Source organism: Aquarana catesbeiana, linkage group LG01 (assembly GCF_042186555.1).
Source record: "Aquarana catesbeiana isolate 2022-GZ linkage group LG01, ASM4218655v1, whole genome shotgun sequence".
Taxonomy (NCBI): domain Eukaryota; kingdom Metazoa; phylum Chordata; class Amphibia; order Anura; family Ranidae; genus Aquarana; species Aquarana catesbeiana.
The window spans coordinates 541351592-541367517 of record NC_133324.1 but is presented as its reverse complement, the minus strand read 5'-3'; the positions used below and the strand labels follow the sequence as shown (position 1 = coordinate 541367517).

The following is a 15926-nucleotide window of genomic DNA, read 5'->3' as shown; positions in this document are numbered from 1 at the left end:
TGTTAATACGGCGCGATCTGTCAGATTTTTTCATTCAGCCTGCTGGGTTGAACTAAAAAAAAAAACTGAGTGTGTGTACCCAGCTTTACATGATTGGACATGCAAACACATGTTCGCATCTTTGAAAGTTTGCAAGTTGAACGTTTGTATGTAGGGGACTTACTGTAATTAGAAGGTAATTTTCCAGTTTTAGGTTTACATACACTTCAATAACTAAACGTAATTTCTTTCCTACTGTACTATATTAGGACACAATAAATACATTTTGTCCAGTGCCCCCAAGGTTTCCCAACCCCCTATTTCTTTACCCTAATGTTTGGTAGGCAGTGAATATGCAGCCTCAATGGATATAATGCTGGCATTTACCTTTAAATATATGGCGTAAGAGTAAAAGTAGTTAAATCCCAATTTCCCCGGCATCATATTTTTCTCTAGCATATAGGAGATAAAAGATTAATAAACGAATGTCTATTAGTTCGCTGGTGTTTTGCTCAGAAAGAAAGTGCTAAGGGAAATTACACTTCATGGAAAAAACTGTATTACTTTATGAATCATGAATTTAATTTGGTTTAAGAGACTGTCTGTCAGTCTTTTCATCATAACTCCATAGTGTAGAGCCACTTTTCAAGATTCTTTTTTTCAGGGAGTTAGCTCACCCCACCGCAATAATGTTATCTCATATCTGAACTTTCTTAGGGGATGGAATCTCATAATTTAACTACCGCCTTCATCTCTGTCTCAGAACCCCATAACATAAAAAAAATATGATTTTGATTTATGTGAACGAAGAGCCAGTTTCAGCAGATATTCAGCTACAGCTATCATGGACCCACCCCTATCAAAGATTAGAGGGCTACATTATTTTTTTTTCTCCTTTTTCTCTTTCAAATATCTTTTAGTGTGATTAACAGTGTTCTAGCTTGTATAACAGCAGTGCTACTGTACACTGAGCTGTAACACTTTAAAAACTGCCTTAAAGTTCAATAGTTCCATAGATTATTATGTAAACACGCAATGTAAAACTGCTGTTTAAGGCCCCATTCACATTTGTGCGACTTGTCATGTGTCTTTGGACCCCAAAGTTCCATGACAAGTTGCACCCCATGTTTTCCAATGAGTACCGTTCATATCTGTGCAGTCGCAGCGACTTTAAAGTAGTTCCTGCACTACTTCGGTCTGACGTTCATACGACTTGCGGGCCATAGACTTCAATGTAAAGCCTCAAAAGTCCCATGAAAGCCACACCTGCATGATATACATGCGACTTGTGTGTGACTTGTGAAAAGAATGCCGCCAATTAAAAATAAATTTAACCACTTAAGCACCGAGCCTCTTTCTGAGATTTGGTGTTTATAACAGTAAAGTTAGCCCAATTTGTTTTTATATTGTGAAAGATAATGTTATGCCAAGTAAATTGATACCCAACATGTCACGCTTCAAAGTTGCAACAAATGGCGCCAAACTTCTACCCTTAAAAATCTCTATGGGCGACGTTTAACAAATTCTACAGGTTGTATGTTTTGAGTTACAGAGGAGGTCTAGGGCTAGAATCATAACTCTCGCTCTAACGATCACGGCGATACCTCACATGTGTGGTTTGAATACCGTTTTCATATGCAGGCACTGCTCACGTATGCGTTCACTTCTGCGCGCGAGCTTGGCGGGACGGGGCGTGTTTTTTTTCTTATTTATTTTAACTTTTATTTTTAATTTTTACATTGATCTGTAAAAAAAAAAATTGGGTCACTTTTATTCCTATTACAAGGAATGTAAACATACGTTGTAATAGAAAAAAAGCATGACACATGACATGACCTCCTAAATATGAGATCTGGGGTCAAAAAGACCTCAGATCTCATATTTACACTCAAATGCAATAAAAATAAAAAAACGTAATGTCATTTTAAAAAGATAAAAAATAAAAAATGTCGCTTTAAGAGCTATGGGCAGAAGTGACGTTTTGAATTCTTCCCCTCACTCGTCTCCACATTAGGCTAGGCAGAGGATCCGATCGCCCCCGTCGCTACCAACAGCTCCGGTAAGAGGGCACCGGAGAGCGGAGGGGGGGCCTCTCGCCTCCGATAAAAGTGATCTTGTGGCGAATCCGCCGCAGAGACCACTTTTATCTTGAAGCGGACCGCCTTCTCTTGAAGAGGATACTGGGGTTATGGTAGCTAGCTGCTACCATAACAACGGTGTTCCTCTTCAAAGTAGCGATGCAAAACGACGTCGGGCGGTCCGGAAGTGGTTAAAAAACAGTGTGGGGTTCCTCTCCCTATCCATACTAGGCCCTTCAGGTCTGGTATGGATTTTAAGGGGAACTTCATGACAAAATAAAAAAAACAGCTTGGGCCCCCCCAAAATCCATACCAGACACTTATCTGAGCATGCAGGTCATACGTTCACCCCTCCGCCCCTCCTCCCCTCCTGAACCATACCAGGCCACATGCCCTCAACAAGGGGGGGGTGCTTTGGGGAAGGCTCGCCCAAAACGCCTTGTCCCCTGATTGATGGAGACAAGGGCCTCTTCCTACAATCCTGGCCAGTGGTTATGGGGTCCGTGGGTGGGGGCTTATTGTAATCTGGATGCCCTCTTTAACAAGGAGGTCCCCAGATCCTCGCCCCTCCATGTGAATGGGGTAGATAGTACCCCTACTCATTCACCCAAAAAATGGCATTTCTTGGAATCTCTGTGACATAGACCTTTCATTACCTGCAGTTCATTATTTTTAGCAACGACATGTTAAGGAGAGGGATTCTGTAGCTGCTACAAATTGCTGCTACAAAATCACCAGTGTGAAAAGGGCCTAAATCTGTGATCCAGAAAAAATAGTGCCATAATAATACAATTATGGGAAAGTAAACCTCTTTCCCACAGATTTAAAGGGCAGCAGGTGCATCATCCACTTTCAGAAGCTACCCTTGGACCTCTCTATTATATTAGTATTACTTCATGAAGACTTCATATGTACAAACAAATTTTGCCTGAATTTTTAGTCTGAAAATTCAACCTTTAGAAGTCAGTTGAAAAGGAATCTAAAATTATACCAGAATTCCGAGATCATTGCTCAGGACTATGATTAAAAAAAGACTTAAACTCCAGAATTAAAGCAGAACTATACTTACCTTGGCTGCAGCAATACAGCGCCCTGGAGCTCCCCGCCAGCAGCTCGAATTGTCCGGCTTCCGGGTTTTTCACTTTCATTGGCAGGGCTGATATTGATGTCACTACCACACAAACCTGGGAGTTCAGCTGGCTTTGGCATGGCAGAATTTCTGTAGTGAGCTCACTGCACAGACGAGTAGGAAACTTTAATGCATGTTTCTTCTGCAATAAAAATCCTGCCTGTTCACCCTTTTTTTAATTTATACTTAAAGTTCCACTTTAAAATTATTTGCTCTAGCACTTGCAGTTTATAACATTAGTTTGGGTGTTGTGAATAGGCACCCTTGTAGGGTACCCATTTGTACCCATTTGTCTGTACAGTGTTCAAGGTGCACCTAAACTGTTGTTAACAGAAGTTCTCAAATTTGTACCAGTTAAGAGCTCCACTGCAAATATTTGTCATTTTATCAATCATCATTTTATCAATTCTATGTCTTTCTCACTTGGAAATGTTAAGGTGTAATTTAGCCCTGCGGAGGCACAGTGCCTGCCTTTACTACCTTTACTACCTTAATTATATATAATGACTATAACAGCTGGTTGGTGACCTGGAGTTCCCATATTATACATATACAGTTTTTATTTAAAATTGGACTACTTATTTAACCTGTAAGAATGCTATCTGTAATTGCAAAATGTTTTACTAACATTCTCTCTCTTTTCATAACTTTTAATCTAGATTGCATGTGCTGTGTTTGCTGCTCTTCTTCATTTTTTCTTCCTGGCGGCATTTACCTGGATGTTCCTTGAAGGAGTTCAACTATACATCATGCTGGTTGAAGTCTTTGAAAGTGAAAATTCAAAAAGGAAATACTTCTATTTAATGGGCTATGGGATGCCTGCTCTTATTGTATCTGTATCTGCAGCAGTAGATTATAAAAGTTATGGAACAGATAAAGTGTAAGTGCTTAATGGAAACATGCAATACATTTTGATTTCTTAGTAGTTCACCTTGAAATTTTGACAACATATCTTAATCATTTGTGTGACTATTCTGTTTTCTGGACTGTAGGGATTATGATAGCTCAGAGGTTCCTACCATTTAAGAAACCTGTAATAGGAGGCTGCTTTTGCTAACCTTCACCTGAAAATCTTGGTTGCCTGGCTGTCTGATGTTTCAGTACCAAAGTAGACACAGACTCCGCAAGACAGAAGCTAGTATCTATAATTCCTCGGTACAAGCTTTCTTTTGGTATTGTTAGAAAAGTGAAAGGTTTTAACCTTTTTATCATGTTTTCATTGCTGTGTGTGTACCTATTAGACACATTTTTATGATGAGGATATTTTTCCAACTGGAGTCAGCAATGAATGCCCGGCAGAGCTTTTAACCCCTTTTCTTTGTAAAAAATGTTTTATTACTGAAGGTGAGATATATGGAGAGATTTTGGTCACTTTCTGTCTTGGTGACTAAAGAAAGTAGTCTACCTAATGTATTACAGAAACAGCTATGGAGTTGCACTTTAAAACTTCCAGGCACAAAACTTCTAAAACTTTTCAAATAGGAGTGCTAGCTGTCACTTTAGCATCCACATTTATTGTTCCAAATCACAAGTACTGAAAACCTGATGAACGAATGACAGGTCATTTTTAAAGGATAAGCAATTCTAATGGTACACACAAATATAAAATCATTACTAGTCTAAACCTATGGGGTTGATTTCCTAAAGGAAAGTATACTGTTTATTTTGAAAGGGAAGTTGCACTTTGCCAGGGAATTTACCCCAGAGTGAATGTCATGTAGTTTCACTTTGCAAAGAATACCCAATCACATGCAAGAAATAAAAAAAAACAGCATTTTTGCTTACATGGGATTGAATAATGAGCAGAGCTTCACCTCATTCACAAAAGCTCTGTGCAAAATTGCCTTAAAAAATTCAATGTCTTTTGCAAAGTAAACAGACTATTTACCTTAAAGTGTTACTAAACCCAGGACCATGCATTCACTATATCTGGTCTCCCACAGTTCACAGAATAGAAAGGCAATTATTTTAGTAAATATAAAGTGTTAAATAACTTTTCTCATCAGCAGTATATAGCAGTCTTGTGACTTCTGTCAGTGTCAGGTTAAAGCTTGTAGGAGGAGTTTTCCTTCCCATCTGACTGTCCTATAAGGCTGCATGACCCTCTGTCTGGACAGTGCTGATTGGCCCTTTGCTGATCACATGCACCCCTCCCCCCCCAAAAAAAAAAAAACTCTCTAGCAATACACACCAAACTGAGCATGTGCATAGTGCCTCCTGTACTATCAGCAGATGGAATAGGGACAGTGGAAGAAGGGGAGGATCAGGGAAGACAGGATCAAACAGCCTTTTTACACAATGCAGGGGATGCATATACAGACCGATTTTACTGTTGTGGGTTTAGTAACACTTTAAATAATACATATTCAGTAATAAGTAAATCAACCCATATAAGTACCAGCAGACTGCCATGGTGGACCAAGGGATTTTAAAAGATAACTGGTGTTTTGTCAGCTGAGCTAAAATCAGTGGTTAGGGTAATACAGTATACTGGGCCCAACTACTAAAAATGAAAGATAACGTGATATAGGCACCTATGTTGATGGAAAAATCTTTTTTTCAGTTGTCATAAAACGCTTGCATGCCTACACATTGTCTTATGCCTATGGCCTGGTTTGTTTATACCCTGCAAATTACATGAAATTAAGTATTTTATTTTAGGTTAAATACTTACAGAGCAACACACAAATGCTTTTGTCAGGCACTCTTTTTTCCTTTTTACTGGGTTGTCAAAATAACAAATGCAATAATTTTGAGGTTGGGTAAAATATTTATTTGCAGTACAGTACTTTTAATGGTAAAACTGGGTGGTAGATTTTTTAGAGGCCTATATATCAGAACAAAAAGAGGTACAAGTTAAAAGGAGCAAGGGACAGAGGGATTTGTCTCTAGAAGAGGGGGAGTCCGTCAACATGAGGAACAATTGGGAGCTAAGGGTATTTCTTTTAAACCTGGCCAGCTCAAAGCCTGCCAGTCTTGTGGTCAGGGAAAGTTTCACTGTTAATGTAAAAGAAGACAGCAAAAAGGAACATAATTCACTAGAAATAATGCATAAATATTGGTGTTTACTTGAGTTTTAATTGTTGGATCTCTTGTTAGGAAAAAAGATAATGATCTGATTTGAGGTTTCTGTAATTCCACAGACTTGTATGCAGGATTACAGGCTGCATAATCCTGTGTGAAATTACATGGATGTTGTAAAAAATAAAGTGTCACCTCCCCAGCATCTATGCAAAATGATGTTCAGTATATCTTTTGGGTAATTAAAAGTGCTGAAGTTTCAAAAAGGGACTACAGAAACCCACATTTACAGCAAAGAAATATAAAGTGGATTTATCCTTCTCTGGAATGCTTATGAATTTTGTCTTGACTTGAACACTGGGTTGTAATAAAACATAAAACCTGTCTGTCTCCCACCAGCATAAGCAGGATATTAAGCTCATTTTGTCTAGTAGTGATGTAACAGAGAGTAAGCAAAATAGGGTGGATAGAGTGCCTTATTCAGAGGCAACAAACCGTAACTTCTGGACGCAGCAGTACTCGGTGCTATGGCTGCATACAACCTGATTGATTAGCTGTGGTCAGGCTGTTTGTGGCCTGAAACGTTGGCCTTGGATGCAAACAATCTGTGTTAAGGGCCAGGGAGTGCCGCTGTTCTCCACTAGCAGGAAACCATGTGCAGCCACGAGTAGACTTGTGCACAACGGAAACATTTGTTTAGTTTCGGTTTGTTGTCATTCGTAAAATACATAATTTCATTCTGTTATATTTGTTATGTTACGTTAATACGTTTTTGGATTATTCGTTATTATTCGTAGAATGTCGATATTCGTTATAATGAATCACGAAGCATGTCGAATTAATTTGTTATATGCGCTATAATTTCATTTGAAATTCGATATTTATGTATGTATATATATTTGTGATAATGATTCTTAGTTTGGAAAGTCGCTTGTTTATTGAATCTTTTAACACACACAATGACAATATCTCTTCTCCTCTGCTCAAATACAATACAACACCCTTCTCACTCAGTTCTTAGGAATGCACTTTGCCAGTAATCCAACCTCCAGCACAAAATTAATCAGCTGATTGGACTGTAAGATTTACTTTGAGTTGACCTTTTGTTTCATTAGACCTTATGGAATTTATTCGTTATATTCGCTATAATATTTTTCGTATTCGACTCGATCGCCACAGGGATACCCGCGATCGCCTCACGGAGAGGACGAATGGGGAGATGCTGATGTAAACAGCATCTCCCCGTTCTGCCTAGTGACCGTGTCACTGATCTCTCCTCCCTGTCATCGGGAGCAGAGATCAGTGACGTGTCACACACAGCCCATCCCCCCTACAGTTAGAACACATCCCTAATACTGACTTAACTCCTCCCTGCCCCCTAGTGGTTAACCCCTTCACTGCCAGTGTCATTTACACAGGAATCAGTGGATTTTTCATAAATGACAATGGTTCCAAAAATGTGTCAAAAATGTCCGACATGTCCGCCATAATGTCGCAGTCACAATAAAAATCGCTGATCGCCGCCATTACTAGTAAAAAAAAAAATTATTAATAAAAATGCAATAAAACTATCCCCTATTTTGTCAACGCTATAACTTTTGCACAAACCAATTAATAAACGCTTATTGCGATTTTTTTATTTTTTACCAAAAATATGTAGAAGAATACGTATTGGCCTAAACTGAGGGAAAAAAATGTTTTTTTTTATATATTTTTGGGGGATATTTATTATAGAAAAATGTAGAAAATAATGCGTTTTTTTTTCAAAATTGTCGCTCTTATTTTGTTTATAGCGCAAAAAATAAAAATCGCAGAGGTGATCAAATACCACCAAAAGAAAGCTCTATTTGTGGGGAAAAAAGGACGTCAATTTTGTTTGGGAGCCACGTCGCACGACCGTGCACTTATCAGTTAAAGTGACGCAGTGCCGAATCGCAAAAAACGCACTGGTCAGGAAGGGGGTAAATCCTTCCGGGGCTGAAGTGGTTAACTAAATAAAATAAAGAGGAAAAGCAGTAGCCACCCGATTAAAATACCATTTGTTTTCCAAGTGCTGTTAAAGTAGACGTTCCAGGAAAATGTAACCCTAAAGTTTTACAGGTCACGGTACTATGACTGTGGTAGAAACATTAGATAGTAAGCATTATTGCTGCAGCATCTGATACAGAATGGGTATATGTTTGCTGTATATCACTGCATAATATGTTCAAGTATTGATAAAGTTGCATCTTGGGTAAAAAGAATAATGGGGCATTAGCTTGGTACCAATAACTTAACTTAACTCTAATGATGCATGTCCCACCCATGTTTACTGCTTTGTTGATGTACATTTTTGGATTAATGCACCCCTGACAGTTATGTAAGCACTGAACTTATGCTTCTGAAACTGACAGTTGAGGCTGCTGTATATCAATCATAGCAAGTCACTCACTCTGCCCCTACTCCAGTCATAAGGTGTCTTGTATTCTTTACCATCATAAACTTGAGTGCTGGTCTGCCTGAGCCACCCGGAGATAGTGGAATAATAAGAGACTCAGTCTCCCTGAAATCACAGCCCGAACCACACCAAGAGGGAAGGGAAGATGGAAGGTAATTTTCTTTGAGAAAACTGGAGTCGGCTGAGGGATGGAAGAATAATGTCCTGGTTGTATTAAAAGCCGGTAAGCTAATCAGACAAGTACTGAGTGTTTATCCAGAATCAAATAATATCTGAGGCTGATGGCTTGGAAGGTCACATGCAAGTCAGATATAGAATCTGCAATAGAGGGTGCTGGAGCACCCTTGTGTGTGATGATTGGGTGGTTTGGTCATAAAGACTTGCAGGGCCATAGTAGAAACCTCAGCTGAGAGGGCAGTGGAAGCAGCCATACCTGACAAAGCTAAAGAGGCCTCTTATGTTATAGACTCCAGAAGCAGAGTGTGACAAGACTTCAGGCTGCATATATCCACACTCTCAGTAAGTGCACTGCAAGCAGCCTCTGAGCTGTTAGCAGAGTGTGAGCTCAAGGACTGTCAACTCAGTTTGTAGAATTAGACATGTTGCAACCACGTCTGTAAGGTAAAGTGTAGGCTCAATGTAAGAGGCAAGGCCTCAAGTACTCACTTGGTGGACAGATGGTAACAGGTGAGCGTTAAATCAGCAGAGGTAATCAAAGCCACTGTAGGCAAATGGTAAGAATGGCTTGAAGATGGAAGCAGTAGCAGGAGAAGCTTAAATGGCTCAAAGATGGACGCAGCAGCAGGATATGCTTCATTAATGTTGTAGGGAGGAAAAAAAGAGCTCAGAGTATGCATGTGAAACTCTCCACCCAGCAGATGATGTCAACATTTAACTCCAAAGTCTTAACCACTTCCACTGTGGATCCGGTAGACACCTGGAATAATAGCTCCCAGCGACCTATGTAAATAAATTAGCTCCTGGTTCACAGCCAGACTGGCCTACTCACCTGGCCTAAGTAAGTCTTCAGAGACAGGGCAAGCACTGAGTCAATGCCTGCGGCTGTGGACCTGGAAAGAGCAATGCAGCTAACTTTTACCAGAAAATATACTAGAAGTGCCCCACTCGGAACTCACTGCCCAAAGGTCACTTCTAATCAGTCCCCACAACATCAAGTCATGCGGGGTCCAGACACAGTACTCCAAAAGCCAGGCTGAGGACAACTGTGCCACGATTTTGTAATCAAAGAGGCAAGCCCTATCAACAATGTAGAGAAAAGTCTTGACTGAGGAAAAAACTGAAGAACAAAAAAGTGGCAAAAAAAAGTTAGTCTTTTATCATAGCAGAGCTGAAAAAAAGATGTATATTCTTCTAGGACAATAGCAATATACTGAGGCATCCTGGTATTGGAGTCTGGCCTGCAGTTATTTTGTTTGGCAGTGTCCAATCCACCTGTAGGCAGCAGTATTGCTTGAAGGTTAAAGATTCTATTTGTTCTAGATTGGACCAATATATAGATTACTTTGTACAACCTCCAATAATTAATTAATTAAATAATTATTTTGAGCTACTGACTCGGCATAAGAAATATTTGATTAAATGTCTGGAATTTGGCTTGAGACAAAATGATTTCTGTTACAGCAATTTATTCTTCCAACAAATCACTGGTAGGTGAAGATTTGCCCCAGTGTGGAGAACATATTTATATTAAAATGGAAAGTAGAACATTTTCTTAGATAATAGGCCAAGGGAATAAAATGTTACAAATAATTAAAAAGATAAATAATCACACAATATATTGTTTTGTCCTGGAAGATACATGGCAGCTGTATAGAATTTCTGGTATTATTGTCTCGGGGGGCTGGGGGGGTTGGATGAAGTTCTCCACCAAAACCTTTTTTATGCCACAGGATAGCCTCCATTTTCCCTTAAGGTTGTTGAATATACCCAGGGGACAACTAATGTGGCTTAGAAGGATATGATTGTACTGAGGAATCGGTATATAAACAGGCTGAGATCATAGGGGAGAGGTTTATCAAGGAAGGATATAATGAAACATTTTAATAGGAGAAATTTAAAAGAAATGAAAAGGAAAGGCCTTATTGTGGATACGATTCAGAAACAGGATGAGGTAGGATATGGGAAGGCTTTAATTTTGGAATACAATGTTTATTATATAATAGTAAGTTTCATTGTACAAAGGTAAGAAACTATAAAATAAAGGACTATTTCTTATGCCTCTGAAGGAGTGATATACATGCTGGAGTGTCCCTGTGGACTTATGGGGATATTGGGATCCCATAGCGAGGACATTAGAAGCTCACATAAGAGAACATGTGTACAACATAAAAAAAGGCTACACAAAGCACAGTGGGGTTGATTTACTAAAGGCAAATCCACTTTGCACTACAAGTGTACTGCAAATGCACTTGAAAGTGCACTGAAAGTGCACTTGGAAGAGCAGTCGCTGTAGATCTGAGGGGGACATACAAGATAAATAAAAAAACAGCATTTTAGCTTGCACATGATTGGATGATAAAATCAGCAGAGCTTCCCCTCATTTCAGATCTTCCTCTCAGATCTACAGCGACTGCACTTCCAAGTGCACTTTCAGTGCTCTTTCAGGTGCACTAGCAGTGCACTTGTAGTGCAAAGTGGATTTGCCTTTAGTAAATCAACCCCAGTGTGTTTATTCACTTCTGGTTACATCATAACCAAGACCCTGAAGGCTTACAGTTATAGGGGATGGAGAAGGTGAAGAGACAATGAAGAGAGGGGAATTTTGTAAGGCAACTAAGAGGGAATATTGGTGGATATACTTTACCAACATTTTGACCCTAGGTGGTTTAAATATAGAAATAGATTTAAATTGCTTCATAAGCAATACTTGAGGTATGGGAAAATGTTCTGTCTTTAACCACTTTCTGCCCAGCTTATAGACAATTGATGGGCAGGTGGTGGGTTTCCGGGTTTTCTGGCCAAACTGAGCAATCAGGGGAGAAGAGCCTTAGTAAGAGAAGTGACCAAGAACTCTGACTGAGCTCCAGAGATCCTGTGTGGAGACAGGACAAAGTTCCAGAAGCACATCCATCACTGCAGCTGTCCACCGATCTGGGCTTCATGGCAGAGTGGCTAGACGGAAGCCTCTCCTCAGTGCAAAACACATAAATGCCCACTTAGAGTTGCAAAAAAGCACCTGTAGGACTCTGACTGTGAGGTCAGATGAAACCAAGATTGAACTGTTTGGCCTCAATTCTAAACATTATGTCTAGAGAAAATCAGGCACCGCTCATCACCTGCCCAATACCTACCCAATAGTGAAGCAAGGTTTTTGGCAGCATCATGCTGTGGGGGTGTTTTTCAGCAGCAGGGACTGGAAGACTGGTCATGGTCGAGGGAAAGCTCAATGGAGCAAAGTAAAGAGATATCCTCAATGAAAACCTGTTCCACAGCACTCAGGACCTCAGACTGGGCCAAAGGTTCACAGTCCAACATGACACTGATCCTAAGCACACAGCCAAGACAACACAGGAGTGGCTTAAGGACAACTCTCTGAATGTCCTAGAGTGGCCCAGCCAGAGCCCTGACTTCAACCCATCCAACTTGACTGAGCTTGAGAGGATTTTCAAAGAAGAATGGCAGACACGTCCCCAATCCAGGTGTGCAAAGCTTGTCACGTCATACCAAAAAAGACTTGAGGTTATAATTGCTGCCAAAGGTGGTTCAGCAAAGTACTGAGTAAAAGGTCTGAATACTTAAAAGGTAACTCCACTTTAGTGGGAAAAAAAATAATCGCAAATAAAGAAAAAATAATATAGCATATACAATTGCGACACAAGTCATAGTGTAATTGAATGTTATTAACAATTACCTTTAATTTTCAATCTTCAGCCACTGTAATTTTCTATAAATGCAATGCAATATGACTACATGGAGTTGTTCTGTACACAGAATGTGTACTGACCACTCCCCAGAAACATATTTTCCTGCTTGTGTGATTGGCTCAAATACAAGTCAGATTTCAGGCATCCCCTGCAACATAAATGTCATTTTTGGTGAGATATTTCCAATAGGAACACATCTAAAGGAATGCAGGCCCAGCAGATTTCCCCATCAGTGTTCTGCAGCTGCCACAGCTGACTGATAATTATGAAACCACTCCCATTAGACCCTCCCACACTTAGCACAGAGGCTCAGACAAACACACATGTATTTCTTCAGAATAAGAAAAAGCAGCAAAGGTTGTTATAATCCTTGCAATGTACATAGATCACTCAGCGGGGAATGCTTTTTTCTCAACAAAAGTAGAGTTATGCTTTAAGCACATGTGATATTTCAGTTTTTGTTTTTTTTTTAAATTCACAGACATTTCTAAAATATTGTTTAACTTTGTCATTATGGGGTACTGAGTGTAGATTAATGAGAAAAAAAAATGAATTACTGTAGCATTAGGCTGCAACATAACAAAATTGAAAAAAAGTGAAAGGGGTCTGAATACTTTAGGAATGCATTGTATGTGACCCTGCATTTGTCATTTAAAGGACACCTGAGTAACTCCTAGAAATACCACACCAGTTTAGTAAGCATTTGTGTTACCTTCACATTTAGGCCTCATGCACACTGGACGTTTTGTGACATTTTTACAGCAGCTGTTTTTGGCTGTAGACGTTTTTTTCTACAGTCATTAAATTCTTCATCATGTTATCCTATGTGTCCATGCACACATAGGCTGTTATAAGCAGTTTTGGGCAGTCGCGTTTTTGAGCAGTAAAAAAACCCGAAAACTAGTGGGTTCTGAGAGACGTTTTTCAGCTGTAAAAAAGCTCTAATGCTGATAAACGCTGATAAATGTCGATAAACGCTCAAAAACGTCGCTCACCAGCGTTTTTTAACGTTTTTGATCAATTGAAAAAAATTAAAAATACGCTAACGCGGAAAAACGCTAAAAACCGCGAATAAACACTTAAAAACGATATTGCAAAAACTTTGAAAAAAAGTTGAAAAACTCACTGCGAAGCTAGATCCTGGATTCAGTGTGCTGACCACTTTTGGTTTAATTAATGCAAGAGGAGTTAGCATATTGATTGTGACATTATGAAATGCGAGGTGATTGATGGACATGACGTATCACCTCACATGCGTTTTATATGCAGGGGGGTGGAATCTGGTTCCGGTTTTCTGGGCCACCTTGGCAGTGTTGGTTCCAGACCAGATTTTGCAGTCCACTAGTGACCACCAGCAGGTGGTATAAATAAAGCAGGATTGGAGCAAAAGATTGCTCTTGACCTGGGACTCAGGAAGTCAAACCTGAGAGAGCTACTGATATGAAGTTTGCTTGTAAGAGAAAGAAAAAGGTTTGCGTTATCTTTTTTTATGGGTGACTGGGAGAAGCTCTTCACCTGTGAGTTTGAACATGAAATGTTAAGTTAGTGCCTGGATGGCAAGGATTTATTTTCTGTATTGTTTGTTTTTTCATGCAACCTTTATAAATAAGTCAGATTTTAAGAAAGACCTGCTATCTGGACTACCCTTTTCCCAGGGAAGGTGATCCCCCATTTTAGCTAACCCCCCACATGATACATTGATCCATTAAATTTTCAGTTATGAACAGACAGATTGATCAAGAGGGATGGTACACCTTTTTGCACTGTACTTTTTTGTTCCTTGCACTGTGCCCTAGCTAATGCAGCTGAGACAATTTGCGTTGTATCTGCGTGAAAAGCCAGACCAAACCAGACCAAACCTGCCCCAAATTTTCTTCAATCAAATACTTTTTATTGAATTTAAAGCATTTGTTAACCCCAAAAAAATGCTGCCCCTGTCCCTTTAATGTGCAAGCTGCAGCATGGTGCTTTTGCTTTTTTCATCACTTCTCTGTATCTCCTAAAATACATGTATGATCCTACCAGGTCCTGGCTTCCCCCTTGAGAACTGACCACAATTATTATGGCTGCTGAGCCAAGATACCGTGGTCAGAATGCGTGTCTGCATCATCTGCAGGTCTCCTCTCTCCTCTGTGCTTGTCTTCAGCATCCCCCTCCTCACCCTCCCTCTTTCTGTCAGGACCATAGTAAAGCGTGATTCCGTCCATAAAAAAAAAAATGTAAAAGTCAGCAGCTACAAACACTGTAGCTGCTGACTTTAAATAAGTACTTACCTGTCCTGGGTGCCCGCGATGTCGGCCGCCCGAGGCCAACCCGTCCCTCGGCTCTCGGGTCCCGGCACCGTCATCCTAACTAAGGGAAACAGGCAGTGGAGCCTTAAGGCTTCACTGCCCATTTCCTACTGCGCATGCGCGAGTCGCGCAGCACTTTGTGAATGGGACGCGATGTGTTATGGGACACACACAGTTCCCATAACACACCGCGCCCCATTCCCGAGAAGACAACGCGGGGAGGAGAAGAGACAACATCACCGCGGCGTAGGAAGAGGCAGATTAGGAAGACTGCCTAGCAACAGCCATTTCACGTAAGTAAAAAAATGTTTTTTTAGGTATTTTTTTGTGCAATCTTTTTTTTCAGGGTGGACTTCCACTTAAGGAGTCAGAAAATGATCTCCTTCACTCTCAGCCCCGCCCTACCCCTCTCCTTTTCTCTCCTCTTGTACAGACTTGGTTAACAATGTTTACCTGAAGTTGCTCCTCCCCCTTACTCCTAGTAAAGCCTACATTGTTTATAACACTGTAATATCGAGGGAGAGAGCAGCTTGCACGTCAGTCTAGGATGTTTTTTCAGAAGCTAATCATTTTGAACAATTTAAAAAACCCAAGTCCCAAGATACCAGGTCTGCAAAACTGAAACTACCTGTCAATCAATAGTAACTCCACCCTGCCCACAAAGTTAGTTTTACAGGATTCAAATTTATGTTTTAACAACATGTGTACTGTCTGCAATGTTTCTGGTGGGTTTACACATCACTTTTATTTGTTTTTTTTGGTGCTGTGCGGCCACAGGGTGAAAGAGCACAGATTCCTCTTCTGACATATCTTGCATAAATCAGAAGGAATCTGGGCACCTCCTACTCAGCTCTGGACAGCAAAGAAAAGGGGATATGTGACAGAGAGTATAACTACAGATTACAGGTATTTCAAATAAAAAATAAAAAAGACACACTCTGCACTGCTTAGTGCACATGTAATGTGTGTGTCAGATCGATTTAGAGCAGTTGGGTTAACAACCACTTTAAAGTTTTTTTTTTGTTATTTTTTTTCCTTACACATATACAAACAAAGCACATCACAAATACCTATACGGAACAAAACAAACAAAAAAAAAGTAAGTAA

At 40.0% G+C, this 15926-nt stretch overlaps 1 protein-coding gene across 13 annotated transcripts in view; it reads left to right on the top strand.

Moving 5' to 3' along the window:
• ADGRL3 (adhesion G protein-coupled receptor L3) overlaps positions 1-15926 on the top strand; it is a 1522275-nt gene that overhangs the window by 943619 nt on the left and 562730 nt on the right. For all 13 annotated transcript variants that reach the window (XM_073595048.1, XM_073595046.1, XM_073595028.1 and 10 more), the window contains one exon: positions 3846-4066. In XM_073595048.1, coding sequence (XP_073451149.1) covers positions 3846-4066 — 221 coding nt within the window. The remainder of the gene's footprint in view (positions 1-3845; positions 4067-15926) is intronic.